The 21,022-nt window shown below is 41.5% G+C and overlaps 1 protein-coding gene across 3 annotated transcripts in view; it reads right to left on the reverse strand.

The window, feature by feature from the left end:
• Positions 1-21,022, reverse strand: part of PAX3 (paired box 3) — a 100,294-nt gene that overhangs the window by 14,169 nt on the left and 65,103 nt on the right. For all 3 annotated transcript variants that reach the window (XM_004762892.3, XM_004762894.3, XM_004762893.3), the window contains exons 5-7: positions 18,331-18,536; positions 7,616-7,781; positions 6,145-6,359 (exon numbers count right to left, since the gene is read on the reverse strand). In XM_004762892.3, the coding sequence (XP_004762949.1) occupies positions 6,145-6,359; positions 7,616-7,781; positions 18,331-18,536 (587 nt within the window). The remainder of the gene's footprint in view (positions 1-6,144; positions 6,360-7,615; positions 7,782-18,330; positions 18,537-21,022) is intronic.

Here is a 21,022-nt window from a genome sequence, read left to right on the forward strand (position 1 = left end):
GTGGAAAAGATTTCTCCTTCTACGCCACCGAAAAGTACCCATCACAACCATTCTTAATGACGATACTGCCTCCACTTAACAGGCTGATCTGCTGTAAGCCCTTATTCCTCCTCTGGACAAAGAACCATCATTGTGCCTTGCAGCTATGGAATCTGAGATCATTGTGAACACCGTGGTGCAAAAAATGACAAGCAAAATCAAAAGCAGTCTTGAGTTTTGTGTACACATATTAACACTTAAATGCTTCTCCCTAATAAGTGTCGGGATTAACAAATGTTTGTCAAAAGAAACTGTGCTGAGCAATTGAAATCTGATTTGAAATGGAACCACGACGGTCTAATACATATATGCATGAAATGAAGACGTGCCCTAATAAGCGTGGCTCCCACCAAATATCCAATTTACATACATTACACACTAATAATCTCAATTTTAATATTATTCTTTAAAAGGAACTGGATGGGTGGTTGAGTTAAAGGTTTTCTTTTGTAAAATGGGGATAAGAACAAAAGTTGATCCCGGTTGTCCTCCGCCATTAACCACTGTCTCGTTAGAAGGACAATCTACCTCCTCTTTCTTGGGTCCATCCGTCCCCATGAAGCCGTGATCCCACAACTAGACGGAACAGATGCGTGGTCCACAGGCTTGATGAGATGTGCAGACCTACGCTTTGTTCCTGAGGTGTTGAGCAGCAAACAAACATTCAAGTGTTTTTAAGCCTGGTACACCAGGCTTTATGAGAGTTTTTTTCTTTCCTCAGTAGATTATTCATGAAACCGGACAGGTGTACTGGTTATTCAATTACAGCTTATACAAGACCTGGACAAAAATTTGAAATGAGGCCTCGGAGCGTAGCTCTTACCATAGGGATTTATTAATAACAGTTAGACGTTCCTCAAAACAAAACTTTTTTTTTTGGTAATTTAAGCCCATTTTCTTATTTTGTCGTTGGTTTCACTCATAAACCAGAAACGAAAATCTGCCCATCTGCTCTGAACATAAAATGTGTTCATAATAATCCAGATTTATGCCAAATGTATTTTTAAGTATTGCCGAATTGAGAGAGTACTCAAAATTTACGGCCTCTAAGGTTGCAACGAGGACTTCCTCTCTTTAAGGAGGAAAATGCTTAAAATGATCGTAGGAAAGGCTCAGAAAGCTTCTTGGATATCAAATGGCTCTGTAGGAAAAAAAAATGTCAATGATATAAGAGTAAATGAATCAAAACCATATGGATCAAATTTTCCCTAAAATACACAGTTTGAAAAATTAAGGAGGAAAAGTGCTTGGCAAAATGTGTTTTAGGTTTTACCAAACCCAAAACATTTGAAGAATCATTTGCAATGGTTGATGAACCCTGAATGCAGCCAAGTTGGCCCATTTTTGTATACAACATAATAGTAAAAAAAAAAAAAAAAGCTTTCTAGAAACCATGCAACCCCAATGATACTGTATTTCACTCAAGAAATCATTAGAAACCGTCACAAAAAACTGTGGCAATTATAGCCCTGGGATGGGGCTGGGGCATGAAATGATAAAAGTTTGTTAAATTAATTGGCCTTGTTTTGGAGGTTTGGTTCTGTGTGTTCTGGACATGGCGGGGTGGGGGCAGTAAGGGTAGTGTTTCCTGCAAAGGAGAGTTAATTGGAAGAACATGGGCCAAATGTTAATTAGTCTCATGTCTTAAGCATATGGTAGGATTTCCCTGGCGCTCTGTATTCCAAGTCAGCATTCCTTCCTCTCTCCTCCATGTGCAGCAAGGTGCTGGGAACGTGCCATCTGAGTCTGGAGGGGAAATACATGGTCTCTATTTCTCTGTGTTCTTTCTGTACGGTCCCCACACCAAGACAACACAACCTTCCCAAAGAAGGCTGCTACTGCGGGAAAAAGCCCTCACTAGAGAGACTTGTAGGGTCTTCTCAGAAGCTGTTTGCCATTCAGTCTGAGGAGACCCATCTCTTACACGGGGTATGTGGTTCAGTTGAAAGGCAGTTCAGAGGCAGCAGAAAAGGCTGAGATCATAGCCTATCCCCTCTGTCACCCATCCCTGGGACTCTTGTCTCAGATTCCCCAACAGATCCAGTCTCTGGGAGAATGTGAAGCCAACCCCTCCTCTTGGTGAAGCCTTTGGACGACGCCTGCAGGAAAATCAGGTCAAATATCAGTGCTGGACCTCTGAAAGACTCGCTAAGCCATTACACTTCCTCAGCAAGTGAAATGTATCGTTTGTGTTTATATGAGAATTAGTAACAACTGGAAGAGAGAGATTTTGGGCTCTGAAATTGGCCAGCAGTTCACCCTGCCATTTAGATCATTGTGCGGCAATGGTCTCAGTTTTTCCACAAGAAAAATGGTCAAATTCTTCAGATACAGCTACTGTTTCCCTCAGAACAAGAGAAGCTTGAGGAAGGATACCCACGTTTCTAAAATTTCTTGTGAATATTCTAATCTTTTGTCAAAATACATGTCAGTCTATTGCTCCTCAAATCTGACCAGCGGGACAGGTGTGACCTCCTGTGTCACTGTGTCACACCTGTCCCTCATGAAGTTGAGACCCTCCCTGAGAAAAGCACTGAGCAGGACATTTAAGAAATGCCCTGGGGCTGGCTGATGGCTCTGATTCCAGGCTCTAGAAGAATCCTGGCTTGAGGGAGGAGATATGTCCGAGACTCCAGAAGAAAACCAACACTAGGACTCGCACATAGAGAGAAACAAGTCTCATGGGATCCAAGTCTGAATGGCCAGCCCCACCAGGAAGAAAGTCAAACGTGATGCACACATTATTTTGAACAGGTCAATCAGCCTCCACTGAAAAGACCCACAATAAATTGAAAGAATTCAAAAGAATTTAAATCCAATTCCATGTAAGTGAGCTGGTGGGGAAAGGCCAATGCTGAAGTGTTAAGATGGAAAGCTATATACACTATTATTTCCATTATATTTTTTTTCTTTTTTTTAATTTTAACATTCGACATTCATTTCTCATTCACTAGTTTATTATTGCTTCTCCTGCCCCCAAAGCCTTTCTTGCCTTCCTTATTCTGCCCAATTCTTTTTTTTTTAAGATTTTTATTTATTTATTTGATAGAGAGAGATCACAAGTAGGCAGAGAGGCAGGCAGAGAGAGAGGGGGATGCAGGCTCCCCGCTGAGCAGGGATCCCGACGTGGGGCTCGATCCCAGGACCCTGAGATCATGACCTGAGCTGAAGGCAGAGGCTTAAACCACTGAGCCACCCAGGCGCCCCTCCATTATATTTTTTTAAAAGGCCTTTTTTTAAAAGGTAAGACCCAAAAGAGCTGGAACACAGTATGTAAAAATATTAACAAAGGTTGCCCAGGGAAATTTCTTTTTTCTACTCTGAAGACACTTTAAAATTGTTTTTTCCATTTTCTATAATAACCATGCAGGACCTTTATTATCAGGGAAGTTAATAGGAAAAGTGTGTAAAGCAAAAAAGATGTAAAGAGCATATTAGCAAAAAGAATGTCATTTAACATGAACCAAAAACTTTTAAAAACTCATCTCTAGTAAAAGGTTTTAAGATGTGATGAAAGCCTCCTGCCTCTATTTTTCATGAAACCTCTTCCCTCTCTGCTCAACCACGTACTCTCATGGGGGCGATCCTAGACTCTGAGCCAAGGGTCCCAGGTTCCAGTCCCAATTCTCTCTCTAGCCCCTGGTGGTCTTCAGCAGGCCTCAAGCTCTCTGAGCTTCTAGATGACTGGTCTGCAGATTAGATGTCCAGAGAGAAGCAGAGGAAGTGGAGGAGGAAAAGAAGAGGAGAAATGGTAAGATTAGTTCCATTTTTAATATCCTACGATCCAATCTATTCGTAAGCCCTTCTATCTTATCAGCAGGAAGACCGAAGGACCTTTCTTTTCTCTCTTCTTTAAGTCAGAGGTAAACCAGGCTGTTTGGAGTGGGCTATCTTTGAATTATCTTTGGGATATTCCAAATAAAGCCAGACAACCAAAAGTAGGATTGGTCCCCCTTTGCTTAAATAGAGGCAATCCTCAGAAGAAACAAGGAGGAACTTCATTATACTGCCTGTCCCTTTTCTAACTTGCTGAGCATTCGGCAAGGACAAAGACATCATAGATTCCTACTGGTGGTTTCAGAAGGAAATATAGGATCAAAATGCAAAATATCCAGTATACGTACAGAGTAATAAGTAGGGAATTAATATATAAGAGCATAATAAAGAAATACAGGAAGGGTTGCCTGTGGAATTTTCCATTGCTTGATATTGGAATGAATCCCACCCCACTGCCAACTCTGGGATCATAAAATCAAAGAACAGTTCCAAGATTAAGTGCCAATGACTTCAGTTACATAATAGTAATAGAATAGAATAGAATGAAATAGAATACGGTTATTATAACATACAAGAGCTCATAGACTTACAAGAAGCTAGGACTTTCACTTCGAGAATACAGATCCGTGTCATTATTTCTTTTCTGATCAACACGAAAGAAAACCAAGGGTGTCCTGGGTCTCACCTTGCAGAAGCGGTTAGGGTTAGTTTACTTTTTATGAAAACTTTCACAACCCAGTCGAGTTCAAAAAAGTTCTGCTACGGCCCCAAACAATTGATGTTAAGAACCGCAGAGATAACTGCTTCTGATGTGCCTTCTCAGTTGTGGAGGAGGCTTCTATAAATCTATAGAAATGCTATAAATCTGTCATTTTAAAGAGGAATCTACTAACAGAAGTCCATGATATTCATGCAAAATCCCATTCACACATGCCAGCACTTGGAAATTAAGTTTATTAAAGTCCTGTAGGAAGGCACGTTTATTGTTTTTCATGTTGTTATTTTTCAGCCAAGGTTTAAAGCCACCTCTTATTTCTTATCCCAGGATGTGCTATAGGAATCTATGAAACTTAATTACATTGACTGTTACAAAAAAGGATTTATGAACTTTTGCCTCCAGGCAGAAATGTTTATTTCATTGCCTTTGCTATTCATTCTTTTCAACTCCGATGGCTTTGAACTTTTCAGCTGCTCAGAGTTATCACCGTTGTGCAGAGCCCAGGACCTGCACTCCCAAGACGCAAACCACAAGTTGAAGAAAACGAAGAAGGCGAAGATATAGGAGTCGTTATTTTGGCCACCCTTTGTGCCATTAAAATCTCATTTTCTGCCTATTAGAATGCCCTCTTGGTGCTTAGGCGGTGGTGATAGTCAGTGATTAGTGTGTAATTGAGTATAATTGTCTTTTCACTTTTCATTTCTGTCATTCTGAGCTCCTCTCTGTTTTTCTAACCACCAAGAGGAAAAAGGGGGTTAAGAAAAGATAAAGCTGTTGAAACTCTCACTCTCGGCCCTGAAGAGATTCTCGATCGCAATTATAGATTGCAACCCCGTTGTGACATTTCTCCAAATTTAGTGGGCAACTATCCTCGCCACCTGGGCCAAGAGCTCTCTAATAAAATCAAGCGATCTGTATTTAAACAACTGCTAATAATGTCAACCTCAGACAGATGCCACATGGAGGAAATTTATCCAACCCTCTGACATGCAATTATCAAGGCAATTTATTAATATGATCTCTCAAGAAAGGCTCATAGTCCAATGCAAATTAGAAAAACAATTACAACATTCAAGTATCCATATATTCCCAAAGTAGCAGTAATTCTCCTAATTTGTGCATTTATAACTCATTTATCCCAGAGTTCTGGATCATCAGCCTGTCTCCCTCCACACAACCTGCTTGCTTCCTCTCCAATTGTTTTAATAAAGCGTTGGTGTTTTCCTACTAGGTGCTTTTGTTCACAACCAGATCAGCTGATCAGTTACTTTTTTAAACAAACAAACAAACAAACAAAAAATGTGTCTACGCTTCTGACCCGAAGCTCAGAACTAGGGAGTGGACTGGATCAGTGCCTTGACAATGAGATATAAACACAGACTCTCCCTGATTACATTAAAAATCACTTGGATTGTAAGCCCAAGCTACAACTTTTGATACAGCCCGTAGGAAGGGTGGAGAGAAAGGAAACCAGAAAACTGAAATCATGTGGCTTGTATAAAGAATACATTATGGTTTAAATTTGGCAATTCATTATATGACCGCCTAGGGGAATTGACTGTTTGGTTCTGGGATACAGCAAATCGTCTGTCTGGAAACACAGGACTGACCTGAGGTGAAAGGCCATTGCCAATGGCGGGGTTCATGGGGTTGGAGGGCCCAGACGGAGGCACAAAGCTGTCTGTATAGCTGGAAAATCCATGCCGGGTGCTGGGGAGGCAGTAGGCAGAGCTGCTGTCTGGGTTCGAAGGAATAGTGCTTTGGTGTACGGTGCTCGGAGGAAGCGGCTGAGGTCTGTGAACGGTGCTGCTGGGATCCGACACGGCTGCAATGAAGAAGATTGTCAGCTCTAACACTCCTCGCAGGCTGGCAGGAAAAGTGCGGGGCCAAAGTTCGCACCCCCGCCCGAGCCGCCGGGAGTATCGGTCGCTCAGACCAAAGATGAACTTGAAACTGTGTTTCTTACCATGCACAGAGAACCACTCATTCCAAACAGAGCCGCGTCACTGCACCAAAGTGCAAGGACGTAACTTCTTTATATACTTTCAGGGCAGACTCACCCAGAACACGAATGCAGAAATCACATGAACAATGAGAACAAACCTATTTTGGGTAGCGAATATTATGAATCCGCCTAAGAACAAACCAGTGTCAGAATCGCAAGTCTCGCGTTTCGTATCAAACGCGCTTTCAAAGCACCTAAATATTCATGTGAAATGCCTGGAATGCTATCTTTCATAATCCCAGAGAATTCAGTCTTCTCACTGATCGCATTCACCTCTCTGCGCCGTCCAACAGTGACCTGATCAAAGCTTACCTTTGCTCTAAGGCTGCTGTGGTTAGTAACTCTCACAGAACTTCAGTGAACTGCTGACAGGAGTGCAAAGGTAGAAGCAAAATTTTAACCAAAAATAAGCAAATGGCATATTTATTTAGGAAAGTTGTTTGGTTTGGTTTTATTGTTTTGTTTTGTTTTGTTTTAAAATACGGAAGCAAGGTTTCCTGGGTGGCTCAGTGGGTTTAAGCATCTGCCTTCAGCTCAGGTTGTGATCCTGGGGTCCTGGGAACAAGCCCCATGTTGGGCTCCCGGCTCAGTGGGGGGCCTGCTTCTCCCTCTCCCTTTGCCCCTCCCCCACTCATTCTTGCTCTCTCTCAAATATTTTTTAAAATAACCTAAGGGGCACCTGGGTGGCTCAGTGGGTTAAGCCTCTCCCTTCAGCTCAGGTCATGATCTCAGAGTCCTGGGATGGAGCCCTGCATCAGGAGCCTGCTTCCCCCTCACTCTCTGCCTGCCTCTCTGCTTACTTGTGATCTCTCTCTCTCTCTGTCAAATAAATAAATAAAATCTTTTAAAAAATAAAATAAAATACTGAGACAGTGTTATAACGTAGCTCTTCTAGGGCAATCCAGCTATGTCACCGAACAATGTAGCTTTCTGAAATGGGACAGGTAAACCTCCAGGACAGCCTGATATCAGGTCATTAACACCCAAACAACAGCAATGTCAGCATCGAGGAAGATCTCCCAGCAGCAGAGAAAGCAATGGGGAGTTCTATTTTATCCCCTCCACTCCCTCCGTACCTTGTGGAATAGCTGTGGGCTGGTAAGACGTCTCCGACAGCTGGTATGTCGGCAGGGTCGGCATGGCAGTGGGAGGGAACCCCCCCGGAATGAGGTGGTTGAAAGCCATCAGCTGATTGGCCCCAGCTTGCTTCCTCCATCTCGCACGGCGGTTGCTAAACCAAACCTATGGATTTAATTTAAAATTTGAGGATTTCACTGATGAAATAATAGTACATTCTTAATGAATTTTTCATGCTAAAACAGATTAAAGGCCCCTGACTGACAGGGCAAAGAGATGCAAGAGCCCTCCATCTTCTGTGTTGTTTTGCGGAGAGAAAGGACAGTTCAGTGTCAGGGGTCAGGAAAGGGGCTTCCTGGAACTTCCATGGTCCTGCAGAGCCCCCACAAGCCCCGGGATGACCATGGGCAGGAATGGCTGAGCAAGAGTGGAAGCCACTGGAACTCTTCCTCATGGTCGCCATCACCAACACCTACACGCCTTCACCTATCACAGCACTGTAGGGAGCGTGCATGAGCTTCCTTGATCTGTACGTGACCTATGTCCTAACTGGGTCTTGCCTATCACACTAACTTTGTATTTAATATTTTTATCAGTCTGTCTTTGCACTTCTATGGTCATTACAGACATAGCTCCTATATTGTCCTGTAAACTGACCAGGAGGAGAAATGGAGCCTTGTACCATCCCTTTTCAAAGTTGAGACATTGCTCTGATCTTAATGGAAATAAATACCAAAGAGGTATGTCAAGAAATGAAAGCATTTTATCTAAGAAGATCCCTTAAATAATTAGTTTATTATTTCTTCCAACAACAGCTTTAAGCACCTATAATACTCTGTGCCAAGTACGGAGGTACATTCAGAAAAAAATGGTATAATATAATAAAATGCCTTTGGAGAATTCAAAGCCGGTGTATTTTGGTAGATAGCTGGGGAGAAATGGTGATAATGGGAGTAAGAAATGTAACTGAACATCTAAAATGTTAAGGAATTGTGATATTAGGCTTTTAACAGACCCCATCACCTTGTCCAGTTTTTACATCTGCGGCTTAAATGTGGAACTTCAGAGGATTTGAGAGAGTGCTTTTATGATGTTTCTCCCAAAATTATAGAGTATTTCTACCAATTAAAGGTATCCTAATTCCTATATGGAAAGTTCGTTGAAAACTTCATAAAGATAAAACATCGTGCTTGCAGTCAGAAGGATAAAGGAGTGAACCTTGCTCCCCAGTAACCTTCAGGCTTATCCTCTGGAATTCACAGAGTCCTCAAGGAAACCAAAATAAGAGCTCACGAGAGGAAGAAGCTCCATATTTGGAAATGCAGAGAATCAGGGAAAGTTTTGAGTAGAGAGAGTTTGAACTCATTTTAGAGTATGGACATGATTTCAACAAAAGGTCACTCTAGATGGAGGTGATAATGAAGTAGACCAACTTGTCTAAGGAAAGGTAAGACATGATTTCCTTATAGAACAAAATTAACAATTTTACAACTTAACTGAATTTTTCTGAAATCGTGGAAACTCTTGAAAGAGTAGAGGCAGGAATTTCTCCCTTTGGGAGCAAAAAAGCCCAGTTTAACACATACCTCGCCAAAGCATCTGCTTAACCTTTGCTAGTCACCCAAGCACTTGTCTGAAAAGGAGTCTGGTCTTCTCCAGGCACATCATATGATACTGGTAAATAAAGCTGTTTGCACTTCTTCAAAATACTAACATTTAATACTCTTTAAGTTTCCAACAGGAAAAGAAGGTAAGTCAATATTTTTCCATGTTGATGCATAATTGAGTTAGAGTTTTACTTAACTTAATAAATTGCCACCTGGGATAATAGACCCCTGAACAAGCCAGCACTCCATTTCAGGTCTGCAGCAACTGTGTTTGCTCACTGTGAATCTGAGCGTCTGTAACCAGGTCGCGCCCAAGTGTCTGGAACAAGCTGCTTTGGGATGAGGACGTGGAGGGTAGTAAATGGGCCGCTTCCGTGCCTGGAGTGTGCTGTGTTGTATCACACACCATGGTCATAGTTTACACTAAAAACCTTGAGATTAATCAATCACCCCCAGCTCAGAGGTAGCAGTCTTCGACACTGATCTCAACCAACCTATATCCAGGGCATCTCCTGCTTTCGGCTGGGAAGAGCCTTGAATTTCCCAGAGTTTCGATGTGATTTCATTCATTCAGACTTACCAGCCTCGATTCTACTGGTGAGATCCTTTAGGAAGAACCCAGAGCTCACACTTCCATCATTTAAATAACATGCCTCGGATCTCTTTGGGCCAACTTCCTCCTGTAACCCTTAGATAAGTAAACCAGGTTTGATCTACCCAGTGGATGGCTATGCCTGATCACCTTCATTGATCTCAACCTACTGTTGATCCAAGATCATTCTCACTCCTCCATAACTCAATTTTTTTTTTTAAAGATTTTATTTATTTATTTGACAGACAGAGATCACAAGTAGGCAGAGAAGCAGGCAGAGAGAGATGAGGAAGCAGGCTCCCCGCTGAGCAGAGAGCCCGATGAGGGGCTCAATCCCATGACCCTGGGATCATGACCTGAGCCGAAGGCAGAGGCTTTAACCCACTGAGCCACCCAGGCGCCCCTAACTCAATTTTTTTTTTTTTTTTTTATATATCAGACATGTCTTTGCCTAAGTAATAGATTGGAAGAAACATCATAACTTTCTATAGATAGCTTCAAATATCCAAGAGACTGGGGATGTAAGGTGTTGGGGGTTTTCTTTTCATTTTTCCAAAATGATCCAAATACTGAAGACACTGAGTAAACCCACCAGCAATTGCAGTGGAAAGTTCTCACATTTACAATACAATATCGATTATGCCTACAAGAAAAGCTGAAGAGAAATAGTTGAGAAACAAATCTTTACTAAAAAACAAACTTTCAACAGGAGGTTCAAGAGTCTGCCAGTGGAAGGAATTCAACTGATGTTTAAATTTAGGCTAAATAAATCCAGAGGGCTATTTAGTCCTGAAAGAACCAGAGACTCCCGAGGAGTGAAGACTCTTCTTCCTGTCGCTGGGCATTTAAGCAGACTTTTTATCATCCTGCCTTGTCAGCCTTCTGCATCTCCTAAAACCAGCTGTGTCTGCCAAAAGTAGCATTGAAGATAGATAAATACATACATACATACACGCACTGAAGCTACAAATCAGAAAGAGGTCCTTGCCTTCTTTATAATTTGAAACTCATAAAAGACATACCTGCTATTTTTAAAAGGAAAAGGGTGCCCTTGAAATAACCTCCGTTTTAACCATCTAAACTGACCAAGCACAGTGATCCTGGGATACTGCTATGACCCTGTCTTTACTTGAAAGACATTCCCTTTAGTACCCAGAGGTCTTTGATAACTCAATATTGTTTCACTAATTCCTAACAATCAGTAATAGTCTACTAAACGAGCTGCTTGAGTGTGTAACACCAAAGAAGTTCATCTAAACTGGGTGGAAGGCATTATAACTCAGTTGTTACAACTACCAGAAACTTCTCTTTGGTTTCAAAAGAGTAGCAATGGCCCCAGAAACAAACTGGCCTTGATGTTCTAAAGGAGAGTATGAGTGTTCTGCCAATGTCTTAGCCAGTAGGGCAGAAAGAGCAAGTTTTACAAAGTTCGCTATCACCTGTTAAATGTAATTCTAGGACCTATAATGCAATGTAACCCCACCCTCCCCACACAAAACCTGGCCTTCCACACTACAGTTAACACGGTTAACAAGCAGGGCAAGAGGCAGATGTTGGTCGATAACTACTATTACCTACAGTTAAATGCTGATAATTGCCTATATACCACACGATGTCAAAACCCTCCCACAAAGCAAGTTTTTAACTTTAATTGATAAACTGCAACCTGGTTCATTTTCACCTGCCCCTGGATATCTCCCTACTCATCTGTCTCTTTGCAGAGCCCTTCCACAAAGCTGTACTCGTGCTTTTTGGAAATGATCTTCAGACCCATTTCTGAAGTAATATAATATCCAATAAATTTTCAAAGCAAAATTTCAATGGAAAGATCCTCATGATATCACGATAACTAGGGGAAAAGGATAAGACTCACAAAAAATAATAATAATAAGGTTTTCATCATTTTTTCTCTTCTTGGGTCAAAAAAGTAACCAATGTGTTCAGACTCTCAAAAATATAAGTTGGGGAAAACTTTGTACTTGATTTAAGATTTATTTATTTGAGAGAGAGAATTCATGAACGGGGGGACAGGGCAGAGGAAGAGGAGGAGAGAATCTCAAGCAGACTCCTCCCTGCTGAGCACGGACTCGACATGAGGCTCAATCTCAGGACTCTGGGATCACCACCCGAGCCAAAACCAAGAATTAGACATTTAACCAACTGAGCCCTGAAAACTTTGTACTTCCAACAATGTAGTAATACTTTTTATTCACATAGATGAAATGCAGCCCAGGCAAAAGTTGACTCCCAGGCCCCCCACTTTGCTAACTCTATGACCTTGAACAAATTGTTTACTACTTAGGGGACTCTGCTTTCTTATCTACTAAATGGGAGGAATAAAAACTTCACAAGAGGGACGCCTGGATGGCTCAGTTGGTTAGCAGCTGCCTTCGGCTCAGGTCATGATCCCAGCGTCCTGGGATCGAGTCCCACATCGGGCTCCTTGCTCGGCAGGGAGCCTGCTTCTCTCTCTGCCTCTGCCTGCCATTCTGTCTGCCTGTGCTCGCTCTCTTGCCCTCTCTCTCTCTCTGATGAATAAATAAAATCTTTAAAAAATAAAAAAAAAAAACTTCACAAGATTGTTGTGACAATTAAATGAGACAATGCGATCAAAGCCCTCAGAAGAACACCGAAGAGATATAGAGTGTTCAATAAATGGTAGCTACTGATTATGAAGGTCACGTTGCCATCTCTGTCTTAGCCATCCAAGAACTAAAGCTTCGCTTTGTTTTCTTAGCTCTGTGGTCTATAGCCAAAGCCTTTTGTGCCCATGAACAAACATGAAAGTGCCCACATAACACCTCAAATAAATTCAAAGCCAGTTTGGCTTCAATGGAGACTTAGGTCAAATTTGCTTCCAAGTTTCATGGATTAGTGCTAATTGTCCCACAGTATAAGCCTAATTTTGCCGATTGAGAAATTACTGGTTCCCCCTTTTGGTGTGGTCCCAAAAGGCGATCTGACCTGCATTAGTCCAGATGGGTTGTTTCAAATGCAACTTGAAAAATGGGGAGAGAATGAAATGCTTAATGCTCAAAAAGAGAATTCACAAAATTTAAAATGCCTGATTAGGGGCACCTGGGTGGCTCAGCGGGTTGAGTGTCCAGATCGGCTCAGGTCATGATCTCAGGGTCACAGGACTGAGCCCTGCATCAGGTTCCCTGCTCAGTGGGGAGTCTGCTTCCCCTCTCCCGCTGCCCCCCCTCACTCATGCTGTCTCTCTCTCATGCACTCTCTCTCTCTCTAAAATAAATAAATAAATATTTTTTAAAAAATAAAATAAAATGCTTGATAAACACTAGATTCAGTAATGTCTAATGTGACGATGCCCAATGCCCAACATAGTACTTTCCAAGTAGGTAAACTCAGGACCAGCTGCTTATCCCTGGGCCTTCTCATTCACTCTATATCCCGTCTCTTTCCACATCACTCAGCCTTTCTATCATTGCTGCTCTCCAGCTCAGACTGCTGTACAAGGAGCAAGTTGGGGAGAGAACGCATAAGGTTGATGAGGAGAAGCTCCATGCTTCCAGGAATGTCCAAGCGTGGCACACAGGCACACTCAACTGCAGCTTCATTCATTCCCAACAGCAAACTCCAGGAGCAAATTTCAGGATGATCGTATTTTTGCATCATTAAGGAATTCAGGGCCAAATATTCCATACCTATCTTCACTTCTAAACTATACAGATCTGTTGGATGACTTTAAATCCCCACTGGATCAAAAACACAAGAAACAAGTGCTAGCGAGGATGTGGAGGAAAAGGAACCCGCGTGTACTGATGGTGGGAACGCAAACTGGTGCAGCCACTATGCAGAGCAGTACGGAGAGTCCTCAAAAAATTAAAAATTGAACTCCCATACGACCTAGTAATTCCACTACTGGATATTTTTCCAAAGAATATGAAAACACTAATTTGGAAAGATATATGCACCCTTATGCTTATTGCGACGTTATTTACCATAGCAAAATTATGCAAACAGCACAAATGTCCTTCCATAGATGGATAAAGAAGATGGAGCAAATATATACAATGGACTATTACTCAGCGCTAAAAGTAAAATGGACTCTTGCCATCTGCAACAACATGGAGGGATCCAGAAAATGTAATGCCAAGTGAAATAAGTCAGAGAAAGACAAATGCCATATGATTTCACTCATATGTGGAATTTGAGAAATAAAACAAACAAAACAAAGAGAAAAGCCAAAAACACAAACTCTTAACTATGGAGAACTGACGGTTACCAGAAGAGAGGCGGGTGCAAGTATGCGTGAAATAGGTGATGGGAACGGAGAGGACTCTTATCGTGATGAGCGCTGGATAATACGTAGGATTTTTGAATCACTCTCTTGTACACCTGAAACTAATAAATCATTGCATGTTCACTGTACTGGAATTGAAATTAATCAATCCATCCCTACTGGGCTTCTGTGAGAACCTCCAATTACTGATGATAAGTCATGCACCTAGTTATTTTTAATTGGGAATAGGAAAGGGGGCCATGGTATTTGAGAAAATGACAAAACCAGGGATACCCCCCCCCCGTTAACGCTTGTGTACACACACACACACACACACACACACACACACAGAAGCAGAGGCAAAGGCACAAAATTGTGTGTACAAATCTCAAGACTCCTCTTGAAGTCCATCCATGATTATCCTGGTCATCTGTAAACCCAGACTGAGATCATCTGATCTAACCTATCCCATATTTTAAAATTAAAAGGAAAAACAATCTGAAACCAGCAAGATTATAGCAGAGTTAAGTGACTTCCTTAGCAGAACGCATTTGGCAAGCTGAAACCAAAACCCCCATCTTCTGACTCCTGCTTCAATACTGTTTCCTCAAACAGCTTCCTCTGCTCTCTCTTGTTATCCTGGGGATAAAAGAGGGCTACCTCCCTACTTTGTGGAGCTCTTAGGTGGAATATTTACTAAAACTGTGGCACATCATAAATAGTTGCGTTCTTCCCCACGAAACTTTGAGGCTTGCCATTATTTGCATAATAATACCCAGGAGGTGAATTAGGCAAATTAGTCTTTGGTGTACAATAATTCTCAGATTGTGTCCTCAGATTTGGCTGTGATAAACACAACAGAGCTACTGGCTAAACAAATATTTAGGAAATACTGACAAAGGCCTAAGTTATTATATTAGTGCCATCTCTACCCAGAAGACTTTAGAAATATTTTACTCAGGGGAAAAAAAATATATAGAATGTAGACCTGTTTGAGGGTTTTTTTCCACTGGGTGTTTGGTTTTCCCAGGTGCCCCAAATTAAACTAACTCACACTTTCTGGCTATCACTCAAATGGAGCTGACGTTGCTACTGCTTTCCCAGATCCTTCTAAAAACTAAAGGATTTTGTTCTGGCATTTTAATCAGTGATTAACTACTCCTTCTTTTTCCTGCTGTGTTAAGTAAAAGATCCATATGCCGGGTGTTGTAGGGAATTTGTTAGGCCGTAGATCATAGCTGTGGTGCAGGACATGATGTGTCTCAAGGGAACTAATGAAGCCATAAGGAATGTAAAGAGTCATCGGGTTAAAGCCACATTAGGACAGCTGTTAGGTTAATGAGGGCCCTGCTTTGGAGAGGAGGTCACTGTATAGAAAAATATGAACCACTCTTTATTGGTTTGATCCCGTGTCCTCTGTAAGTTAATGGGCCTTTCTTATTCTCCTCGGATATTCATTGAGCCAGATGTGAATGCTGGGCACTGCACAAGCCGCATGGGTTTGAGATTTAGTCTGTCCCCCATCTTTGTTTTTGGCAAAAGCAGGTATGACGGACAACACAGAACCTTTTCAGTTTTCCATCACTCTCTTTGTTTGATTTCTTTAAAATCAATGTTTATTTTTTTTTTACTCTGAGTACAGAGCTGATCTCCTATCTGTCTGAAGAACGGACTCGGGATGTGGGCTTGGCCAGACAAAGAATATAGGGATCAAATCCTGGAATGCAATGGGCGCTCTATAAAGGTTTGCTGGAAGAATGGAGAGTGTGAACAGATCTGACTTCGGATTTAAGCCAGGTGTCCACAGAACTGTAATAAAAGCAATTAGATTTGATACATACAATATTTATAACATTGTTATAGATCATATCATGATTCATATACCACATATGGTATTCTATCATACCATATTTATGTATGTAAGTTATCATAATCTGTGGTTAGTGGTGATCATTTCTGGAGAGGCACACCATATCCCAATGTAACAGGTAGATAGAGTCAATACTCCCCGCTGTAAAACATCTGTACTGTAAGGCTCCACGCATCTGTGACTCCATTCTTTGCTCACCCTTCCACCCACTTCCAGCTTACCCAACCTGTTGCCTACTTTCCACCTTTTGCCACTGCCCTTTCTTTCTGTTCCCATAGCCCCTAACCCACTCATGCCCACAGCCTCCACTGCCCTTCACATCAACTGTGAGAGCCCTTGCCTGAAACCCAAGCCCACCACAGGATGTCCTCAGCCTAGGTTTCCAACCATATTCCTCCCACCACCCTACTTCTTCCTACCCTCCAACCAAACTGAACTAGTCCGTATTCCTTTGACACAAGCAAAAATGAAGGATCACCAGGTATGTGACTCACATGCATCCAACTCCCTGCGCTTTTACCCACAGTATTCCCTCTTACTAACACTCTCCCCACCCTCCCTGTCCAGAGAATTTCTATTTAGCTTCAAAGGTTCATCTTAAATCTGCCTTCTGTGTGAGCTTCTCTTGTTATCCAGCAAGATCTCATTCTTTCCTCTTCTCAACTCCCACTGCACATTGTTTCTCTCTTAGGTTACTTATCATAACTGGCTTTTTAAACTATCTGTGTTTACCTCATTAACTCATTAATACTAGACTGGAGCTCCTTGGGAGACTTGCCTTAATGCATCTTAGCTTTCCTTCACTTTCTTACCTCTACGGTGATGTATGGCAAGTCAGGTTGAATAAGACAATCACTCTGACTAGGCTCTGTACCCTGGGAGAGGCTATTTCTGTAAAAGCCTAGAATAGGAGAGGTAGAGAGCTGCATAGAAGAAAGGAATGATCAATCTAGAAACCATATCAACCGATCGGTTTACCTCTGAGTCTCCAGGCTCGCTTTGACGATGAAAGTCAAGTAGCTGGAAAGAACACATTTCTAGATAAAGCAGCTTAACTTGAGGAGTTTCAGGATACCCTAAGACATTTTTCAGCCTTCAAACAGTGTTTTACTATCTTCATTAATGCTGAAAATGTTACTCTATCAATAGAAAGTTATTAAACCAACGAAGTCTTTCCAGAGAGTTCAGAGTCGTTCTAAGAGTTCAGAAGATCCTTCAAACCATTCCTAAAATAATAGTTATTTGAAATGTTTCAGGACGATAACAGCCTTAGAAGGAATTTTTCTTTATACACCTTTGCCCATCCTCATAATTGAAAAGCCATCAAGAGCAAGTATATAGAATCCAACTACATCTATCACTAACTAGTTTTAGGACTGTGGGTGCTCACTTCAATAGTCTGACCAAAAAACGGGGGGTAAATAACAGTATCACCCTACAGTTCTAGTGACGAGGAGATGGGTTAATTCCCATAAAGCACTTAGAACAGTGCTTGGCACAAGAGGACCACTCGCATTTGCTTGCTTTGCCTGAAGTCCATATAGTGCCCCGTGTGTAACAAGGACTCACAAAATGGGGAGTGACCAACAGGAACTGACACACTTATATCGGACATAATTGTTTTCTCCTATTAATGATAACCAAAGGCTAAACTAAGAATGCACATTTTCTTAAGTAACAACAACAACAACAACAACAACAACAACAACAAAAACCCTAAGAATGTAAAGCAAACAAATAGGTCATTTTAAAATTGATCTACATAAAATACTTGTATCCAACAGCATGACAGAAAAGGAGCCAAACATACTGATCACATTGATAAATTTAATTAGACTTACCAACCTCTTAATTGAGAAAAAAAAAATAATTGTCTGACTGGTTAGCAAAGTAAAATACTGCTGGATACAATAATACAATAGACGTACCTAAAAACAAAAGAAATTCGGTGGGGGTGGGTGTGATCAGGCAAATACAAATAAAAATTAAAAAGAGGTCAGGATAGTGCCATCAGGACAAGGCAAAAGACAAAGAAAAGACACTAGAGAAAACGTGGTGGAAACTTTATGCTACTAAAGGCTACAATTCACAATGAAATGCCATTCCTAACGTATTTATTCTCTGGATTTAAAATCTGCTTTAGAGACGCCTGGGTGGTTCAGTGGGTTAAATGTCTGTGTCTGCTCAAGTCATGATCTCAGGGTCCTGGATCGAACCCCACATCCAGCTCCCTGCTCAGCGGGGAGCCTGCTTCTTCCTCACCCTCTTCCTCCTCCCCTTGCTCATGCTCGCTCTCTCAAATAAATAAAATCTTAAATAAAGTAAAATCTGCTTGAGATGAGAAGACACTACTTTGCTTCCTGTCCGGATTTAATCAGGGCATGGATGTTTAGAGTCAGTACCTGAACTCGAGCCTCGGTGAGCTTTGCCCTCTGTGCCAGTTCCTCCCTGGTATAAATATCAGGGTAGTGGGTTCTCTCAAAAGCTCGTTCCAGTTCTTCAAGCTGTTCTGCTGTGAAAGTTGTTCGGCTCCTGCGCTGTTTTCTCTTTAGTGGCAAATCTGGTTCGGAGTCAATGTCGGAGCCTTCATCTGACTGGGGTGCTGAGGCTAAGTGCACGGGAGAGGAAAAGTAGTAAAACAGGAGTCAAAAAACAAGTTTGACCAAGACTGAATGATTCAAATCCTGAAGTACATCCCCAGTGTCTTCGCACAGACACCGAGCCCCTCTGTGCGGTATCGCATTATTAAATGATATTTAATCTCTTCCCCTATTTTGTCTCCAAGCCCCCAAGGCAGAAATCATTGTTCTTTGCATCTGTCACCTAGGTCCATTACGAGATCTTAGAAAACAGGGACAGACATGATTCCATTTGTATGGCCCTCGTGCTTAGCACTTGTGTTTGATGAATGAATCAAATTTAGTGTGGTTCCAAATAAACTTTTGCCACCTTTTACAGGAGGAAATCCATTAACAAATGTGACTCTTTTTTTAATTCCAAAATTGACCTAATATCTAAAAAGTCAATAATAGTAAAGTGTTGCAGGATTCCTCCAGTTTATAGACTCTACTCCCATAAGAGAAATCATATTTAAATTCATGATCTTATTACCACATATTGAGACGTTGTTACTGTGAACCTCAAGAACAGACTCGAGAAAAGGCAGGCATAGTCTAGCAAACTGTCCCTAAACCGAAGGTCAGAGTCTGGGTCTCTGCTGAATGGTGAGCAGTTGCCCAGAACTGCTGCCTAATTTGAGGAACACAGTGCAAAATAAAAATGCAAGTTCCTGTGTTCAAAAATTATTGCAGGGGTGCCTGGGTGGCTCCGTAGGTTAAAGCCTCTGCTTTCGGTTCAGGTCATGATCCCAGGGTCCTGGGATCGAGCCCCGCATAGGGCTCTCTGCTCAGCAGGGAGCCTTTCGTCCTCTCTCTCTGTCTCTCTGCCTGCTTCTCTGCCTACTTGTGATCTCTGTCTGTCAAATGAATAAATAAAATCTTTAAAAAATAAATAATTTTAAAAAAAAAAATTATTGCAAATTTTGGGATGGCCACACACAGCGTAAAAACCAAACACAGAGCCCTTCTAAGCACGGGCTGTGGGTAGAAGACTACATAGGTCACATGTCCCAGAAACCAGCCCTGCTGCAGGCCCCTCCCCAGCAAAGTTTGAATTTGCCTGTGTCAGCACGCATCAGGGAAGGAGGTCCTGCGTATTAGTGGGTGAGTATCTACAGACAAGAAGGAGGGACTGGGAAATGAGTTAGGAATTTACACTGGTGATACAACATGGCTCCTATGAGTTCCTTCAGTAACTGAGTACCTGTCAACCTGAGAAGGTTCTGAGGTTTGAGCACACCGCAGACACAGGGCACTGGGCAGGAAAGCAGCCCTCTCCCAGAGGCCCTGGACATCAGGGCAGTAGCCGAGGGCCGTCAGAGAGCTCTCGGGCACCTACTCTGAGCAGAACTCGGGAGCCCGGCCAGCCATGCTCCTAAGCATATCCAAATACACTCTGAAAACCCCCCAGATAAATAGGGGATCCTCCGGGGAAGGGGCTGAAATGTGCTGTTGGCAAATGGGGAAGGAAATCCAGAAAATTGTAGATTATTAATGTCACTGTCAAGGTAAAACTCCTTTGCACTCTCAGGCTGTAGGACCTGGGGAAATTCAGGTGCTACCAGAAGCAATGTCAAAATGCAGTATTTCCTACACTCCTCATTCTCTTTTATTTAAACGCAAACTCAACTCTGCCCTACAGAAATCTAAAATTTCGTTCTACTTCAGTACATTATAGTATAGTATAAGCTGCCCAAAGGGGTGTACATCCAAAATAACCCATAAATAGAATTCTAAGTTCTTTTAATATTTAAAACTTTACAACTTATTCACATTCAAACTGTAAAATTAAGAGAGTAAATTAATAATCTATATGACAAATTAAAGAAAAACAAGTGCTTATAGATAAAAGCGAAAGGGAACTATGATATACAGTACATCTACTGTACATTAACCATTATGTTTGGTGTTTCAATTATGTTGCCTAATTTGATATAAAATGGTCTAATTTGATATAAATCTTATTTTAGGATACTTAAAAAAATGAAACTAGACTTGCTTTAAGTGTGGGAATATTTTAAAGGAAAACTAACATGCTGAGAAATGTGCATTGCATTATAAACTTCAAAAGCTCACAATACAACTTACATGTGTTTGTGTTTGATAAATGTGAGTCAAATTAAAAAAGCAGTAATTTGCACATCACTGTAGAGCAGTGGATCTTGAACTTTTAGAGCATCAGAACCTTCTGAAGAGCTTATTAAAACACAGACTGCTACCCCCCCCCCAATTTCTACAGTTTCTATAGTTTTGGGGGGGGGTGGATACCAAGTCTGCTGGTCCTAAATGATCCTCTGAGAACTACCTCTATAGGATAATCCATATTATTATTTTCTCTCCCAAAATTCCCAAGTACTTAAAAAATTTCCTGCTGTAACTTATCAAAACAATGGTTCCACATACATATTTTTAAATTTTAAATAGTATACTTCCCAGATTATTCATTCCCTTAAGATAATAAATCACCATAAAATGC

Source organism: Mustela putorius, unplaced genomic scaffold, assembly GCF_011764305.1.
Source record: "Mustela putorius furo isolate JIRA1106 unplaced genomic scaffold, ASM1176430v1.1 tig00000275_pilon_pilon_pilon, whole genome shotgun sequence".
In the NCBI taxonomy this organism is placed as follows: domain Eukaryota; kingdom Metazoa; phylum Chordata; class Mammalia; order Carnivora; family Mustelidae; genus Mustela; species Mustela putorius.